Genomic DNA, 15,831 nt, shown 5'->3' with positions numbered 1-15,831 from the left:
ACGACAAAATAGGGTAAGGGTGTCTCTCTCTGCCAGGCAGCAGGAAGGTAGGGCTGAATAGATGGTGGCTCAATGAGCCTTCTTTGTTTTTGTGGTGTTTATTATTATTATTGTTATTATTAACTGTCTCTATCGTTATTAGCTCAAAGGAGAGAGGCTATTCACCTGGGAACCTCAGTGAGTGGATGAGGGTGAGAGGGCCCAGGAGGAGGGTGCTGGGCCACCCAGGCCCCAGGGCCAGGGTCTGTGCCAGGTGTGGGCGGTGGGTGTGGAAAGACAGGGGAATGAGTCATCAGGCTCAGCCTCACCCTGCTTTTACTTAAGGTCCCAGCAGCCAGACTCACCACCACCATTGCCTGTCCCACCACCCAGCCATGGCAGGGAGCTCTGTGAGTGCTGTAGGGTCTGAGGGTTGAGGGGCCTTGCACCCCAGGCTGCAGCAGACTAGGGGAGGGGCTGGGCCTGGTGGAGGTCTCCTGTCACAACGGAGAGTGGGTGGCCGGGTGTGCTGTGAAGAGTCTGGGCGCTGTCTTCTGGGTGGGCCCCCCATACCAACACTCCCATGTCCTCTTGGTGCCCCCTCTTGGTTTCTCTCTCTGGATATGTGCATATGTTTCTGGCAATCTAACTCTCTCCCTGTGTCTGCCTCTCTCTGTGCCTTCTCTCTGACTGTGCTGGTCTGGGTCCTGGTTCTTTTCTCCCTGGGGTGACCCATGTGTCTCTCCTCTGCCTCCCTGGTTCACTCGCCCCTCACCCACCCGGTCTCTTGCAGAACTTGCCACACAAGACCTCGCTGCCTGAGGGTGTCAAAGAGGGCACTGTCATGAGAATTCGTGGTGTTGTCCCCGACAATGCTGGCAGGTGAGACTCCAGTGTGACCCCTGGTTCCAGAGGTAAGGGGTGGGAGGTCTCAGCCCAGCTGACCCTGACTTCTTATATAGCTCAGAATGAGGGCCGCAGGGCCACTTTTGTCCCCAGGTTTTGAAATTCCCAGGACATTACCAACCTCTTGAAATCTGATGTTTTTACAGATTTGTCCCCTGGTTGTAGAGCTGGGGTCTCTAACAATCTGGCTGTTCCAAGGCCACTTCAGGGTTCCTACCTATAGTTCTTCGACTTCCAAAGTGAATCCCCAAGGACCCTGGAATATGTCCTGTGATGTGAAGGTGCTCTGGGCATCTGGGAGGTCAGAGCAATTAAGTGTATGACTTCCTGTGTCTGGAAACATCAGACTTCCTGAGAATCTAGGGTGCCTGAAATATTGGGTCTCCTACTATTGTCCCCAGCCTTTGGAAATTGCGAGTTCCCTGGGATCTGGAGCACCCTGGTCACCAGCAGCGTGACTTCTTGGGCACTCCTAGACTCTGAAATGAGGGGGACCTGGGTCTTAGCAGAGTGTTACTCGCTGGATGTGTGGCCAGGCCCCCAATGAATGTGTGGGTGCCCTGAAATCTGGGTTCCTTACACTCCTGTCTTCAACCCTTCCTTCCTGTGTGTACATACTCAGGTCCCTGTGAATTTGTCTTTTGTTTGTTTGTTTTTTTTCTTCTGTATTTTTCTGAAGCCAGAAACGGGGAGAGACAGACTCCCGCATGCGCCCGGCGGGGATCCACCCGGCACGCCCACCAGGGAGCGATGCTCTGCCCCTCCGGGCGTCGCTCTGTTGCGACCAGAGCCACTCTAGAGCCTGGGGCAGAGGCCGAGGAGCCATCCCCAGCGCCCGGGCCATCCTTGCTCCAGTGGAGCCTCCGTTGCGGGAGGGGAAGAAAGAGACAGAGAGGAAGGAGAGGGGGAGGGCTGGAGAAGCAGATGGGCGCTTCTCCTGTGTGCCCTGGGCGAGAATCGAATCTGGGACTTATGCACGCCAGGCCGACGCTCTACCACTGAGCCAACCGGCCAGGGCCAGGTCCTTGTAAATTTGTATGTGCTCTTGCAATGGTGAGTCCTGGTTTACTCGCTGTGACCTTGGTCTGGGGGTTCTCCCTTCCTGACTTATCTGATGTCCCCCCTAACCCCCAGGTTTCACATCAACTTGCTGTGCAGTGACGAGGAAGGTGCTGAGGCTGCCCTGCATTTCAACCCTCGGCTGGATGAGTCAGTGGTGGTCTTTAACACCAAGGAGCAGGGTGCCTGGGGCAAGGAGGAGCGAGGTCAGGGCTTTCCCTTTCAGCGTGGGCAGCCCTTCGAGTTGCTCCTCATCGCTACAGGAGAAGGCTTCAAGGTGTGTTTCTGTACCTCAGGGGTGGGCGCCCAGAGGCAGGTCCCTCCTGTGGTTGGGGAAGCCAGCAAGGCCCTTGGTGGAGGTGTGGAGCAAAGGCGTGGCCAAGGCTGGGCAGGTGTCCCCATCTCCCTCCCTCCCTTCCGTGGTGTAACTTCAGTCGTGGTGTCAGGAGAGCGGGTATATGCAGGGGCAAGAACAAAGCCAGCAAGAGTCAAGTGCCTGAGAGTGGTGTCCTAGGGGAGAGGCATGGTCCCTACTTCCACCCCAGACCCCACTCCCTGTCCATTTGTGTCTGAGGTTGGGTCTCTGCCCCAGGCCTAAGCATGCGCTGTGAGAGGGCACGGAAACCAGTCCCAGAGGGCGTGGTCGCAGGCCTTTCACCACTTTAAATCTGATGCTTGGAATGAGGCAGTGGACGCAGGGTGGGTGCTAATGACATCCACTGCCAACACTTAGAAAGCACTCTGGTGCCAGCAGTCAAGTCACTGCATCCTCAGGACAGGGAGTTAGAAGGAACGTTCGCCCATTTTCCCATTGGGGACCTGGGGTTCGGCGGGTTACGTGGTTGCCCAGGTTACACGGCGCGGGTTCCGGTCGGGAAGAAGCCCCGCAGTGGCCTCGGCAACCTGAATTTAAGCACCGACCCCTCGGCCCTGCAGACGGTGGTGGGCGACAAGGAATACTACCACTTCCGCTACCGCGTCCCGGCGGCGCGCGTGCGCGTGTTGGAAGTGGGCGGGGACCTGCGGCTGGAGTCCGTGAAGATCTTCTGAGCTGGTCCCCGGTGGAGTCCCGGACCTGGATGGCAAATAAAGTTTGGCTCCTCATCTGGGCGCCTCCTCTGTTTCTGTGTCTGTGTCTCCTTCACGTAGACGAGGGAAACAGTTCAGAGAGGGGAGGACGCTGTCTCTATAATCACAGCGATTTCACTGCCCGGGCAGGTTCCGGGTCTTGAAGTCAGAGGATGGTCGCGGTCTGCAGGGACGCGTCTTCCGCTCGTTTTTGTAATGCATATGTTTTATTTCTTGGAGACCTGGATTTAGCAATATGGGGCATGAAATCTCTCAGGTCCCTGACTCTTTGTGCATCCCAGGAGACACTTGGGCGGGTGTGGCTGCGGATCTGATCGTTTGTCCCCGGACTCCTATCTGTCCCATAAATCGGGATTGGCCCCGCCCGCTTGCGCCCCGGGGCGGACGCGTCCTGAAGCGGCAGGTGGAGGGGACAGGTATGCGAAGGGCCAGGCTCAGGGATTCCCGCTGCGATGGCGGGATCCAAGCCCACACTTCCTACCCCTCAGCTGCCCGAAGTGGTTCTAAAAAGGAAAGACAGCGTGCGCTCAAGGACAAGCGCCCAGCTCACCCCCCACCTTCACCCAGGTGGTGATTATCTGATGTCAAGAGAGTCGTTGGGTCACTACCATGTGGCCTTTGAGGTGAGGGTTACTGGGGCCAGGTGAACGCTCTGAACCCCACACTCCGCGAGATGCTCTGATCTGCTTGTTTTGGGCTATGAATGGGGCCTTGCTGGTGGCAACGTGCCAGCCCTGCACAGTGGGTCCAGGGAACGTTTGGAGCTTCGCCCTAGCAGTGTGTTCCGGCCTCGCGGCTGGGACTTTGTGAAGCTGGTGACATGTCAACCCCTCGTGGCCGATGTGAACGTTGCAGTCGTAGCTATCTGTGTGGGAGTCCTGTTTTACCTTCGTTTCGCCTGTAGAGGAGGGCCAAATCCCCTGGTACCACCGCGTTCGGGAGCGGATCTTCTACCCCTTTCAGAACCTGAACTTTTCCTGCATTTTGCGAACCTCCACCTGTATCGCCTCTCCTTTCTGAACATACAATATTTCTGGGTCGGTAGTTGGAATGAGGGTAACCCATCGCTCAGTAGGAGACCTGCCTGAAAGTCTAGCATCCACTGATACGCAGGGCTCATTATTAAGTTAAATTTTATTTTATTTGTCCGGTCATGTAATTTTTGAACATTTAAAAAATTTGTAAAGGTAACATATCCATATGGTGCAAATTTCAGAAATACACAGTGAAGAATAAGGTATTATTGGCATAGCTGATAAAGATGGTTGGGTTCTGCGGATTAGATAGTGATTAGGTAATGATACATGTGTTAATTCCTGATTTTCACTTGCTTTACTGTGAATATAGTACAAAATGTTCTTTATTTATTTATCTAATTTTGAGTTGTGTAGCCTTTTGTTAGCAACTAAAATGGAAGGCATCTGTTGTACAACATGGGTCATAACTGACTATAACAAGATTTATTATATTCTCATACAGATGATTCATAAATACAATTTTTATTAAAAAGCTTTCACCTTTTTTGTTTGTGTACAAATGTAAAACTATTCTGAAAGCGGAATATACGTGCACAAGTCTGCAAAGAGTGCACATTTAAGATATGGTAAATGCTTTACAGGTTTGTTTCTTTTTTAACTGCCACAACTGGGCCATTACATTGCTATCTTTTTTTAATCAAAATATTTTATGCCAATCTTCTAATCCCTTCCCTTGCTCTAAGCTATAAAGCATTTTTTTAAAAAGTGTTGATATTAAGGAAGATTGCACCTATTAAAAGAAAAGAGAGCCTGACCAGTGAAGGTGCAGTGGATAGAGCATTGGACTGGGATGTGGAGGACCCAGGTTTGAAACCTCAATGTTGCTGGCTTGAGCATGGGATCATACACATGACCCCATGGTCGCTGGCTTGAAGCCCAGTGTCTCTGGCTTGAGCCCAAGGTCACTTGCTTGAGCAAAGGGCCACTCGCTCTGCTGTAGCCCCCCCTCCTCATCAAGGCACATATGAGAAAGCAATCAATGAATAACTAAGGCTCCACAATGAAGAATTGATGCTGTTCATCTCTCTCCGTTCCTGTCTGTCTGTCCCTATCTGTCCCTCTCTCTGACTCTCTCTCTGTCTCTATCAAAAAAACTCAACAACAACACACAAATAGATATATGAAAAGATGTTCATCTTCGCTAGCTATTAGAGGAATGCAAATCAAAGCCACAATGAAATACTGCCTCACACCTGTTAGATTGGCTGTAATCAACAAGACAGGTAACGAGTGTTAGGCTGTGGAGGAAAAGGAACCCTCATTCACTGCTGGTGGAAATACCTCATTCACTGGTACACCATTATGGAAAGTACAGTAGTTAATTAAAAAATTAAGAATAGAGCTACCATATGACCCAGGAACCCCTCTAGTGTGTTATCTACTCCAAAACTAGAAAACACTGGTATGAAAAGATACATGCACCCCCATGTTCATTGCAGCATTATTCACAGTGGCCAAGACATGGAAACAACCAAAGTGTCCCTAGATAGAGGATTAGATAAAGAAGATGTGGTACCTATATACAATGAAATACTTACTACTCAGCCATAAGAAATAATGACATGTTGCCATTTATGACAACATGGATTAAACTTGAGAACATTATACTAAGTGAAATAAGTAAATCAGAATAAGCTAAGAACTATATGATTTCACAAATAGGTGGGATATAAAAATGAGACTCATGGACATAGATAAAAATGAAGTGGTTGCCTGACCCGGCTGTGGTGCAGTGGATAGAGTGTTAGACTGGGATGCAGAGGACCCAGGTTTGAAACCCCTAGGTCTCTAGCTTGAGCGTGGGCTCATCTGGTTTGAGCAAGGCTCACCAGCTTTAGCCCAAGGTCGCTGGCTTGAGCAAGGAGTGATTCAGTCTCCTGTGGCCCCCCAGTCAAGGCACATATGAGAAAGCAATCAATGAACAACTAAGGTACCATAACAAAGAATTGATGCTTCTCATCTCTCCTGTCTGTCTGTCTCTATCTGTCCCTCTTTCTGTCTCTCTCTGTTTCTGTCATACACACATACACAAAAGGAAGTGGTTACCAGGGGGGGGGGGAGGAAGATGTGGGGAGGAAAGTAAAGAGAGACAAATATACAATGAAGAAAATTAATTTGACATTGGGTGATAGACACACAACACAATCGATAGTTCAAATGCTATAGAAAGCCTGACCTGTGGTGGTGCAGTGGATAAAGCATCGACCTGGAAATGCTGAGGTCACCGGTTTGAAACCCTGGGCTTGCCTGGTCAAGGCACATATGGGAGTTGATGCTTCCAGCTCCTCCCCCCCTTCTCTCTCTCTGTCTCTCCTTTCTCTCTCTCTCTCTCTCTCTCTCTCTCTCTCTCTCTCTGTCTCTCCCTCTCCTCTCTAAAATGAATAAATAAAAAATTAAAAAAAAATGCTATAGAAATGTTCACCTGAAATCTATGTACATCTATTGATCAATCTCACTCCATTAAATTTTATTTTCCTATTTATTTGTTTGTTTGTTTTGAGAGAGAGACAGGGAGAGAGAGACAGGAACCGAGCTGCTCCTCTATGTGCCCTGATCTGGGAATCAAACAGGCAACTTCTGTGCTTCAGGATGACGCTCTAACCGACCAAGCTATCTGGTTAAGGTGGTTTTTTTTTTACTTTATTGATTGATTTTTAGAAAAACAGAGAGGAAAGGGGGGGGGGAGGGAAGCATTCATTTGTTGTTCCATTTAGTTGTACATTCATTGGTTGTTTCCTGTGTATGCCCCGACCAGGGATAGAACCTATAACCTTATTTCAGGACAATGCTCATAACCAACTGAGATAATGGGCCAGGGAAAATTGAATTTTCAGAAGTTAAAATAAAACGGGGAAAACCCCCCAGGGAAATCAAGGGTTGTTTGGGTTTTTAACCCAAACAACTATTTTATTTTTTATTTATTCATTTTAGAAAGGAGAGAGAGAGAGAGAAGAGAGAGAGAAAGACAGAGAGAGAGAAGAGGGGGAGGAGCAGGAAGCATCAACTCCCATATGTGCCTTGACCAGGCAAGCCCAGGATTTTGAACCGGCGACCTCAGTATTTCCAGGTCGACGCTTTATCCACTGCGCCACCACAGGTCAGGCAACCCAAACAACTTTTTTAATCAGCTTTACGGAAGTGTGTTTTACATACAACAAAATCCACCATTTCCAGTTGTACAGTTCTATAAATTTTGATAGATCCATACAGTGTGTGCCCAGCATTACCATCGGGGCACAGGGCATTTCTGTCAGCCCTGCTCATGCACACCCTGGGCACCTGGTTGCCAGTGATCTGCTCTCTGTCATGAAGTGGTTTTTCTGGCTCTAAAATTTTGTGTAAAAGTAAGGCCCATGCTCTTTTCTGTCTGGCTCCTTTCCTTGAGTGTGTGTTAGAGGTTTCTGCCTGTGTTTGCGCATATTAGTAAGTCATTCCTTTCTGTATGAGTAGTAATCCATTCTATTTGTTTGTTTATCTAGTCATCTGTTGGTGGATATTTGAGTTGTTTCTAGAATTTGTGACTGAAAAGTCATTGTGGGGACATATATTTTTATTTGTTTGGGGTCAATATTCAGGAGCTGAGTTGCTGGGTCATGTGATCAGCATGTGCTTAACTTTATAACAAACTGCCCAACTGTTTTCCAGTGTGGTGGAACCATTCTGCATTCTGCATTCTGCATTCCACCCCAGTGTGTGGAAGTTACATCACACCCTCACCAGTTAGTAGTATTGTTGGATTTCTATTTGTTTGTTCATTTCAACTTTAGCTATCCTAGTACATGTGTATTATTATCTCATTGTGCTTTTAATTTTCCTGTAACTGATGATGTTTAGTGGCCATTTGTATATTCTTTTGTAAATTGTTTTTTGTTTGTTTGTTTACAGAGACAGAGAGAGAGTCAGAGAGAGGGATAGATAGGGACAAACAAGAACAGAGAGAGATGAGAAGTATCAATCATTAGTTTTTTGTTGCGACACTTTAGTTGTTCATTGATTGCTTTCTCATATGTGCCTTGACCATGATCCTTCAGCAGACCGAATAACCCCTTGCTCAAGCCAGCGACCTTGGGTCCAAGCTGGTGAGCTTTTTGCTCAAACCAGATGAGCCCGCGCTCAAGCTGGCGACCTCGGGGTCTCGAACCTGGGTCCTCCACATCCCAGTCTGCTCTATCCACTGCGCCACCGCCTGGTCAGGCTGTGAGTTGTTTTAAATTGTTTTCCCCTTTAAATTGGATTGTGTGTTTTCTTATTATTCAGTTACAAGAGTTCTTTATATGCAGGAATTTTTTGCATGCACTGTAGTCCTCTGTCAAATATATGTATTGTGGATATTTTCTCCTCATCTGTAGTTAGCTTTTTCATTTTTATTTTTTATTTATTCATTTTAGAAAGGGGAGAGGGGGAGAGAGAGAAGGGGGAGGAGCGGGAAGCATCAACTCCCATATGTGCCTTGACCAGGCAAGCCCAGGGTTTCGAACCGGCGACCTCAGCATTTCCAAGTCGACGCTTTATCCACTGCACCACCACAGGTCAGGCAGCTTTTTCATTTTTATTTTTATTTTTTTTTTGAGAGAGAGAGAGAAAAGGAGAGTGAGAGAAAGAAGCATCAACTCATTGCTCTACTTAGTTGTGCACCCACTGATTGCTTCTCATACTTGCCTGACTGGGACTCAAACCAACGACCTTGGGGTGTAGCCTGTGACCGTGGGATCCAGCTGGCGACTTCAGTGCTCCAGGGCAACACTCTATTCATTACGCCACTGGCCAGAGCAGCCTTTGAGACTAAAATGTTTCATTGATAAAGTCCATGTTATAAAGTTTTTTTCTATTATGGTTTGTGCTTTTTTGTCCATTTAAGAAAACTTTGGGCCCTGGCCGGTTGGTTCAGCGGTAGAGCGTTGGCCTGGCGTGCAGGGGACCCGGGTTCGATTCCCGGCCAGGGCACATAGGAGAAGCGCCCATTTGCTTCTCCACCCCCCCCCTCCTTCCTCTCTGTCTCTCTCTTCCCCTCCCGCAGCCAAGCCTCCATTGGAGCAAAGATGGCCTGGGCGCTGGGGATGGCTCCTTGGCCTCTGCCCCAGGCGCTAGAGTGGCTCTGGTCACGGCAGAGCGACGCCCCGGAGGGGCAGAGCATCACCCCCTGGTGGGCAGAGCGTTGCCCCTGGTGGGCGTGCTGGGTGGATCCCGGTCCGGCGCATGCGGGAGTCTGTCTGACTGTCTCTCCCCGTTTCCAGCTTCAGAAAAATACCAAAAAAAAAAAAAGAAAACTTTGCTTCCCTAAAGTCACAGTTAAAAACTTTTTTTTCTTCTAGCTATTTTACAATTTTAGCTTTTACATTTAGGTCTATAATCCATTTTCATTTAATTTTTGTGTATAGGGTAAGGTAAGGATCAAAGATCCTTTAGCCTGACTAGGCAGTGGCGCAGTGGATAGAGCATCGGACTGGGATGCGGAAGACCCAGGTTCGAGACCCCGAGGTCGCCAGCTTGAGTGCGGGCTCATCTGGTTTGAGGAAAAAGCTCACTGGCTTGAGCCCAAGGTCGCTGGCTCAGCAAGGGGTTACTCGGTCTGCTGAAGGCCCGCGGTCAAGGCATATATGAGAAAGCAATCAATGAACAACTAAGGTGTTGCAACGCTCAACGAAAAACTAATAATTGATGCTTCTCATCTCTCCGTTCCTGTCTGTCTGTCCCTGTCTATCCCTCTCTCTGACTCTCTCTCTGTCTCTGTAAAAAAAAAAAAAAAAAAAAAAAGATCCTTTATTAGCATATGGATTTCCAGCAGTTTCAGCACCATTTGTTGAAAAGACCATGTTTTCACCTGAACTGTGGTGGTGCAGTGGGATAAAGCATTGACCTGGAACACTGAGGTCATCAGTTTCGAAACCCTGGGCTTGCCTGGTCAAGGCACATATGGCATTTGATGCTTCCTGCTCCTCCCCCTTCTCTCTCTCTCTCTCTCCTCTCTGAAAAAAAAAAAATTGAATAAATCAAATCTTTAAAAAAATTATTAAAAAAAAAAAGAGCCTGACCAGGCGCTGGCGCAGTGGATAGAGCATTGGACTGGGATGCGGAGGACCCAGGTTCGAGACCCTGAGGTCGCCAGCTTGAGCGCGGATTCATCTGGTTGAGCAAAGCTCACCAGCTTGGACCCAAGGTCACTGGCTCAAGCAAGGGGTTACTCGGTCTGCTGAAGGCCCATGGTCAAGGCACATATGAGAAAGCAATCAATGAACAACTAAGGTGTTGCAATGAAAAACTGATGATTGATGCTTCTCATCTCTCTCTGTTCCTATCTGTCTGTCCCTATCTATCCCTCTCTCTGACTCTGTCTCTGTAAAAAGAAAAAAAAGAAGAAGAAGAAGAAAAAGAAGAAAAGACCATGTTTTCTCCCTTTGGATTACCTTAGCAATTTTGTCAAAAACTAACTGACCATTTATATGTGGGTTTATTTCTGGCCTCACCCTTCAGACTCATTTGCTTTTCTAGTCTCTCTTTATGTCACTATGACACTTTTGATTATTGTAGCTTTATAGTAAGTCTTAAAATCACATAGCATAAGTCTTTCAACTTTGTTCTTCTTTTCAAGATTATTTTAATTAATGTATATCTTTTTAAAAAATATTTTATTTATTGCCTGACCAGGCGCTGGCGCAGTGGATAGAGCATTGGACTGGGATGCAGAAGACCCAGGTTTGAGACCCTGAGGTCACCAGCTTGAGCGCGGGCTCATCTGGTGTGAACAAAATGCTCACCAGCTTGTATCCAAGGTCTCTGGCTTGAGCAAGGGGTTACTCGGTCTGCTGAAGGCCCACGGTCAAGGCACATATGAGAAAGCAATCAATGAACAACTAAGGTGTTGCAACGAAAAACTGATGATTGATGCTTCTCATCTCTCTCCGTATCTGTCTGTCCCTGTCTATCCCTCTCTCTGACTCTCGCTCTGTCTCTGAAAAAAAAAATTTTTTTTTAATTAAAAAAATATTTTATTTATTGATTTTACAGAAAGAGGAGGGGGGTGGGGAAAGAAGTATCAACTCATAGTTTTACTTTAGTTGTTCGTTGACTGCTTGTCATATGTGCCTTGACTGGGCAAGCCCAGGGTTTTGAACTGGCAACCTCAGTATTTCAGGTTGATGCTTTATCCACTGCACTACCACAGACCAGGCCAATTTTTTTTTTAGTGAGAGAGAGAGAGACAGGAAAGGAAAAGATGAGAAGCATCAACTCATAGTTGTTGCACTTTTAGTTTTTTTATTTTTATTTTTATTTTATTTTTTTGCATTTTTCTGAAGCTGGAAACGGGGAGAGACAGTCAGACAGAATCCCACATGTGCCCGACCGGGATCCACCCGGTATGCCCACCTGGGGGCGACGCTCTGCCCACCAGGGGGCGATGCTCTGCCCCTCTGAGGCATCGCTCTGTTGCGACCAGAGCCACTCTAGTGCCTGGGGCAGAGGCCAAGGAGCCATCCTCAGCGCCTGGGCCATCCTTGCTCCAATGGAGCCTCGCTGCAGGAGAGGAAGAGAGAGACAGAGAGGAAGGAGATGGGAGGGGTGGAGAAGCAGATGGGCGCTTCTCCTGTGTGCCCTGGCCGGGAATCGAACCCAGGACCCCTGAACGCCAGGCCGACGCTCTACCACTGAGCCAACCGGCCAGGGCTGCACTTTTAGTTTTTATTGGCTACTTCTCATATGGGCCTTGATGGGGTCGGGGGTGGGTGGTGCTCCAGGCGAGTGCCAGTGGCCCCCTTGCTCAAACTGGCGACCTTGGGCTCAAGCCAGCGATGTTGGGCTTCAAGCCAGAAACCTTTGGTTCAAGCCAGCAACCATGGGATCCTTTCTACAATCCCATGCGCAAGCCGGCTACCCCGTGCTCAAGCCTGATGAGCCCATGCTCAAGCTGGCTACCTAAGGGTTTCAAACCTGATATCTCAGTGTCCCAGGTTTACACTCTACCCATTGCTTCACCACCGACTGGTCAGGCAAGCGGGCCAATTATTGCATATCTTTTTTGTATATGTTAAAGAAAATTATCAGCATTTTAGCAGAAAAAAAATCTGTTGGGATATTGATTGGGATTGTATCGAGTGTATGAATTTAGAAAAAATTGATGTCTTAACAATATTGAGTCTTACCATTTAACAAATATGATATATCAATCCATTTATTTAGGTCTTTGAAATTTCTCATCGATATTTTATAGTTTACACTGTGGAGATCTTAAAATATTTTATAAAATTATTTCTAAGTTTATATATTTTTGCATGCTTTTGTAAATGGCCTGTTTTTTTTATTTTAATTTCCAGCTCATTGCTATTATATATAAACTAGAAAGCCCGGCGGTCATAAGAAATGACTGCTGTTCTAGATATTATAAATTGTAATTAAAATGATTTGTGCAAAGGTGTCTGCTTCTAAACGTGCCGAACTGGCTTCTGAGGGATCAAGTATATATAATTGAGCAAACTTTCTTTTCCCATCAGAAGGATGCAAAGTTCCAGTTTGATGGTAAACTTGACCATGAAGTCGAAAGCAATAAAGTCCTGGTCCAGGCAAGTCAATTGGTTTGTTTCCCATGGACGCAAAAGCAAACGAACTATTAATGGATCGAATGCTATCCATGTACTGTTTGCTATTTGGATGCTGATTAGTCAATAATTTATTCAAGAGTGGTGGATAATTCTCAATTAGTGGAACTACAATGTTTCCATACTTGCAACATTGAGAAAATCCTTTCTTGCCACGGTCAAATCGATTAGTTTCTAATTTGAAGTATAAGAACTGACAGTGTTCACATTTAATATTCATGTCACCAGAGGAATGCTCAAAAATTAAAGTTTCTCCGTTTGAAACTGTTTTAATCCTTTTTGCATTTCGGTCAGCATTACTCTGTGGGTTTTTTTTTTGCATTTCTCTCCTGCCTTTGTTCAAGGGACTCATTTTGTCGAGACAGGCTTTTTTGTCTTGCATCTGAGGCAAGCCTTGTTTCTCTATGCTCATCAGTCTCATTTTGCCGAGAAAGACACATTTGCTCTGCGACTGAAGCAAGCCTTGTCTTTCTCTGCTCAGTGGTTTCTTTTTGTTGAGAAAGCCGTTTTTGTGCAGCTTTAGCTCCTTTTCTCTCCTCTTCAGTGCTGTATTTTCTTTTTTTTTTTCTCTTTTAAAATTTTATTTATTGATTTTAGAGAGAGAGAAGAGAGAGAGAAAGGTAGAGGAGGAAGGAGGCAGTGCTGTATTTTCTAGAAGGCATTCTTAAAAGAAATTACGTTAAGATGTAGTTTTTATGTAAAACAGATGATTGCCAATGCAAACAAATGTTCACCTTCCCCCTGACCCACTCAATTTGCGTTCAGCCGTGGCAACTTCACCCCATTGGCTAGTACAGTTACGCAAGCAACCAATAAGCTATCGGCGACAAACAGACACTTAAGCCGCATATAATAAAGATACTGTTTTTTGTTTTGTTATGTATTGTGTAGTGACTTTATATACTGCATCTTTGCTCAATTTACTGTTTAGTTTTTATAGCTTTTCCTGAAAATTTCTTGAGGTTTTTCTATAGGAAAACAATTGTGTCACTGATAAATAAAAATCTTTTATTTTCCAATCTTTTTTTTTTAACATTTTAAAAAATTTATTCATTTTTTTAGAGAGGAGACACAGAGAGAGAAAGAGACAGAGAGAGGAAAGAGATAGAAAGAACAGAGGGAGGAGCAGGAAGCATCAACTCCCATATGTGCCTTCACCAGGCAAGCCTGGGGTTTCGAACCGGCAACCTCAGCGTTCCAGGTTGACGCTTTTACCCACTGCCCCACCACAGGTCAGGCTTACTTTCCAATCTTTATGAACTTCATTTTTTTTTTTTTTACTAGCTTGATAGCACTGGTTGCGACCTCCAGTACTATGTCGCATGGATGTGGTAAGAACAAACATCTTTGCCTTGTTTATAATTCTTTTTTTTTAGAGAGATGAAAAAGAGAAGGGGGAGGAGAGGAGCTGGAAGCATCAACTTCCATATGTGCCTTGACCAGGCAATCCTGGGGTTTCAAACCGGCAACCTCAGCATTCCAGGTTGATGCTTTATAGCCCTGTGCCACCATGGTCTGGCCCCCAACTGTATCTTTTAAAAATTCTACAGCTCAATCTTTGTTTTACTTTTTTTTTTTTTTTTTTTTTTTAACAGAGACAGGGAGAGAGTCAGAGAGAGGGATAGATAGGAACAGACAGACTGGAATGGAGAGATGAGAAGCATCAATGATTAGTTTTTCGTTGCGACACCATAGTTGTTCATTGATTGCTTCTTCATATGTGCTTTGACTGCGGCCTTCAGCAGACCGAGTAACCCCTTGCTCAAGCCAGCGACCTTGGGTCCGAGCTGGTGAGCCCTGCTCATACTAGATGAGTTTGTGTGTGCTCAAGCTGGTGACCTCGGGGTCTCAAACCTGGGTTCTTCGCATCCCAGTTTGACGCTCTATCCACTGTGCCACCGCCTAGTCAGGCTTGTTTATAATTCTAATGGAAAAGTATTTAGCCTTTCACCATGAAGCATGATGCTGGCTGTAAGTTTTTAGTAGATGTCTTTTATTAGGTTGAGGAAGTTAGCTTCTATTTCTAGTTTGCTGAAAGTTTTTACTTTTTGCCTGACCTGTGGTAGTGCAGTGAATAAAGCGTCCACCTGGAATGCTGAGGTCACCGGTTCAAAACCCTAGGTTAAGGCACATATGGGAGTTGATGCTTCCTGCTCCTCCCCCTTCTCTCTGTCTCTTTCTGTTGCTCTCTCCCCCTCACCTCTCTAAAATAAATAAATAAAATTTTAAAAACCCAGTTTTTATTTTCTTTTCATCATAAAAGGACATTGGATTTTGTTAAATGATTTTTTTGTTACTGTTAAGGTTTTCATGTTTTATTACATGACTGGATTTTCTGATAAACCAACCTTGCATTCTTGGCATAAAACCAATTGGTATTGGGGTGTAATAATTTTTATACATAAAACAGATTCAGCCTGACCAGGCGGTGGCGCAGTGGATAGAGCGTCAAACTAGGATGCAGAAGGACCCAGGTTCAAGACTCCAAGGTCGCCAGCTTGAGCGCTGGCTCATATGGCTTGAGCAAAGGTCACTAGCTTGGACCCAAGGTCTCTGGCTAGAGCAAGGGGTTACTCGGTCTGCTTAAGGCCCATGGTCAAGGCACATATGAGAAAGCAATCAATGAACAACTATGGTGTCGCAACGAAAAACTAATGATTGATGCTTCTCATCTCTCTCCATTCCTGTCTGTCTGTCCCTATCTATCCCTCTCTCTGACTCTCTCTCTGTCTCTGTAAAAAAAAAAAAAAAAAAAAAAGATTCAGTTTTCTAATATTTTGTTAAGGATTTTGCATCTATGTTCATGAGAGATATTGGCTTGTAGTTTTCTTTCTTTTTTTTTCTTTATTGGGAGAGAGAGAGAGAGAGAGAGAGAAAGGGACAGATAAGGACAGACAGACAGGACAGGAGAGAGATAAGAAGCATCAATTCTTCATTGTGGCACCTTAGTTGTTCATTGATTGCTTTCTTATATGTGCTTTGACCCAGGAACTTCAACCGAGCCAGTGACTTCTTGCTCAAGCCAATGACCTTGGACTTCAAACCAGTGACCATGGGGTCATGTCTATGATCTCATGTTCAAGCTGGCAACCCTGCACTGAAGCTGATGAGCCCGCACTCAAGTAGATGGCCTCAGGGTTTCAATCCTGGGTCCTCAGCATCCCAGGCCA

General features: G+C 46.1%; 1 protein-coding gene across 1 annotated transcript; it reads left to right on the top strand.

Annotated features, from left to right (window-relative positions):
• The first annotated feature begins 302 nt into the window (after positions 1–302).
• On the top strand, positions 303–3,065 carry LOC136380720 (galectin-7-like). The gene is made up of 4 exons (XM_066348781.1): positions 303–389; positions 773–861; positions 2,020–2,221; positions 2,881–3,065. The coding sequence occupies exons 1-4, from the start codon at positions 375–377 to the stop codon at positions 2,992–2,994; spliced, it is 420 nt and encodes a 139-aa protein (XP_066204878.1). The 5' UTR covers positions 303–374; the 3' UTR covers positions 2,995–3,065.
• Positions 3,066–15,831: the final 12,766 nt, after the last annotated feature.

The sequence above is a fragment of the Saccopteryx leptura genome, chromosome 9 (assembly GCF_036850995.1).
Source record: "Saccopteryx leptura isolate mSacLep1 chromosome 9, mSacLep1_pri_phased_curated, whole genome shotgun sequence".
Taxonomy (NCBI): Eukaryota; Metazoa; Chordata; class Mammalia; order Chiroptera; family Emballonuridae; genus Saccopteryx; species Saccopteryx leptura.
This window is presented reverse-complemented; position numbering and strand designations above follow the sequence as displayed.

Coding starts and splice junctions, on each gene's coding strand:
- LOC136380720 (XM_066348781.1), top strand. Junction 862..2,019: donor GTCCCCGACAATGCTGGCAG/GTGAGACTCCAG, acceptor CCTAACCCCCAG/GTTTCACATCAACTTGCTGT. Junction 2,222..2,880: donor CTACAGGAGAAGGCTTCAAG/GTGTGTTTCTGT, acceptor TCGGCCCTGCAG/ACGGTGGTGGGCGACAAGGA.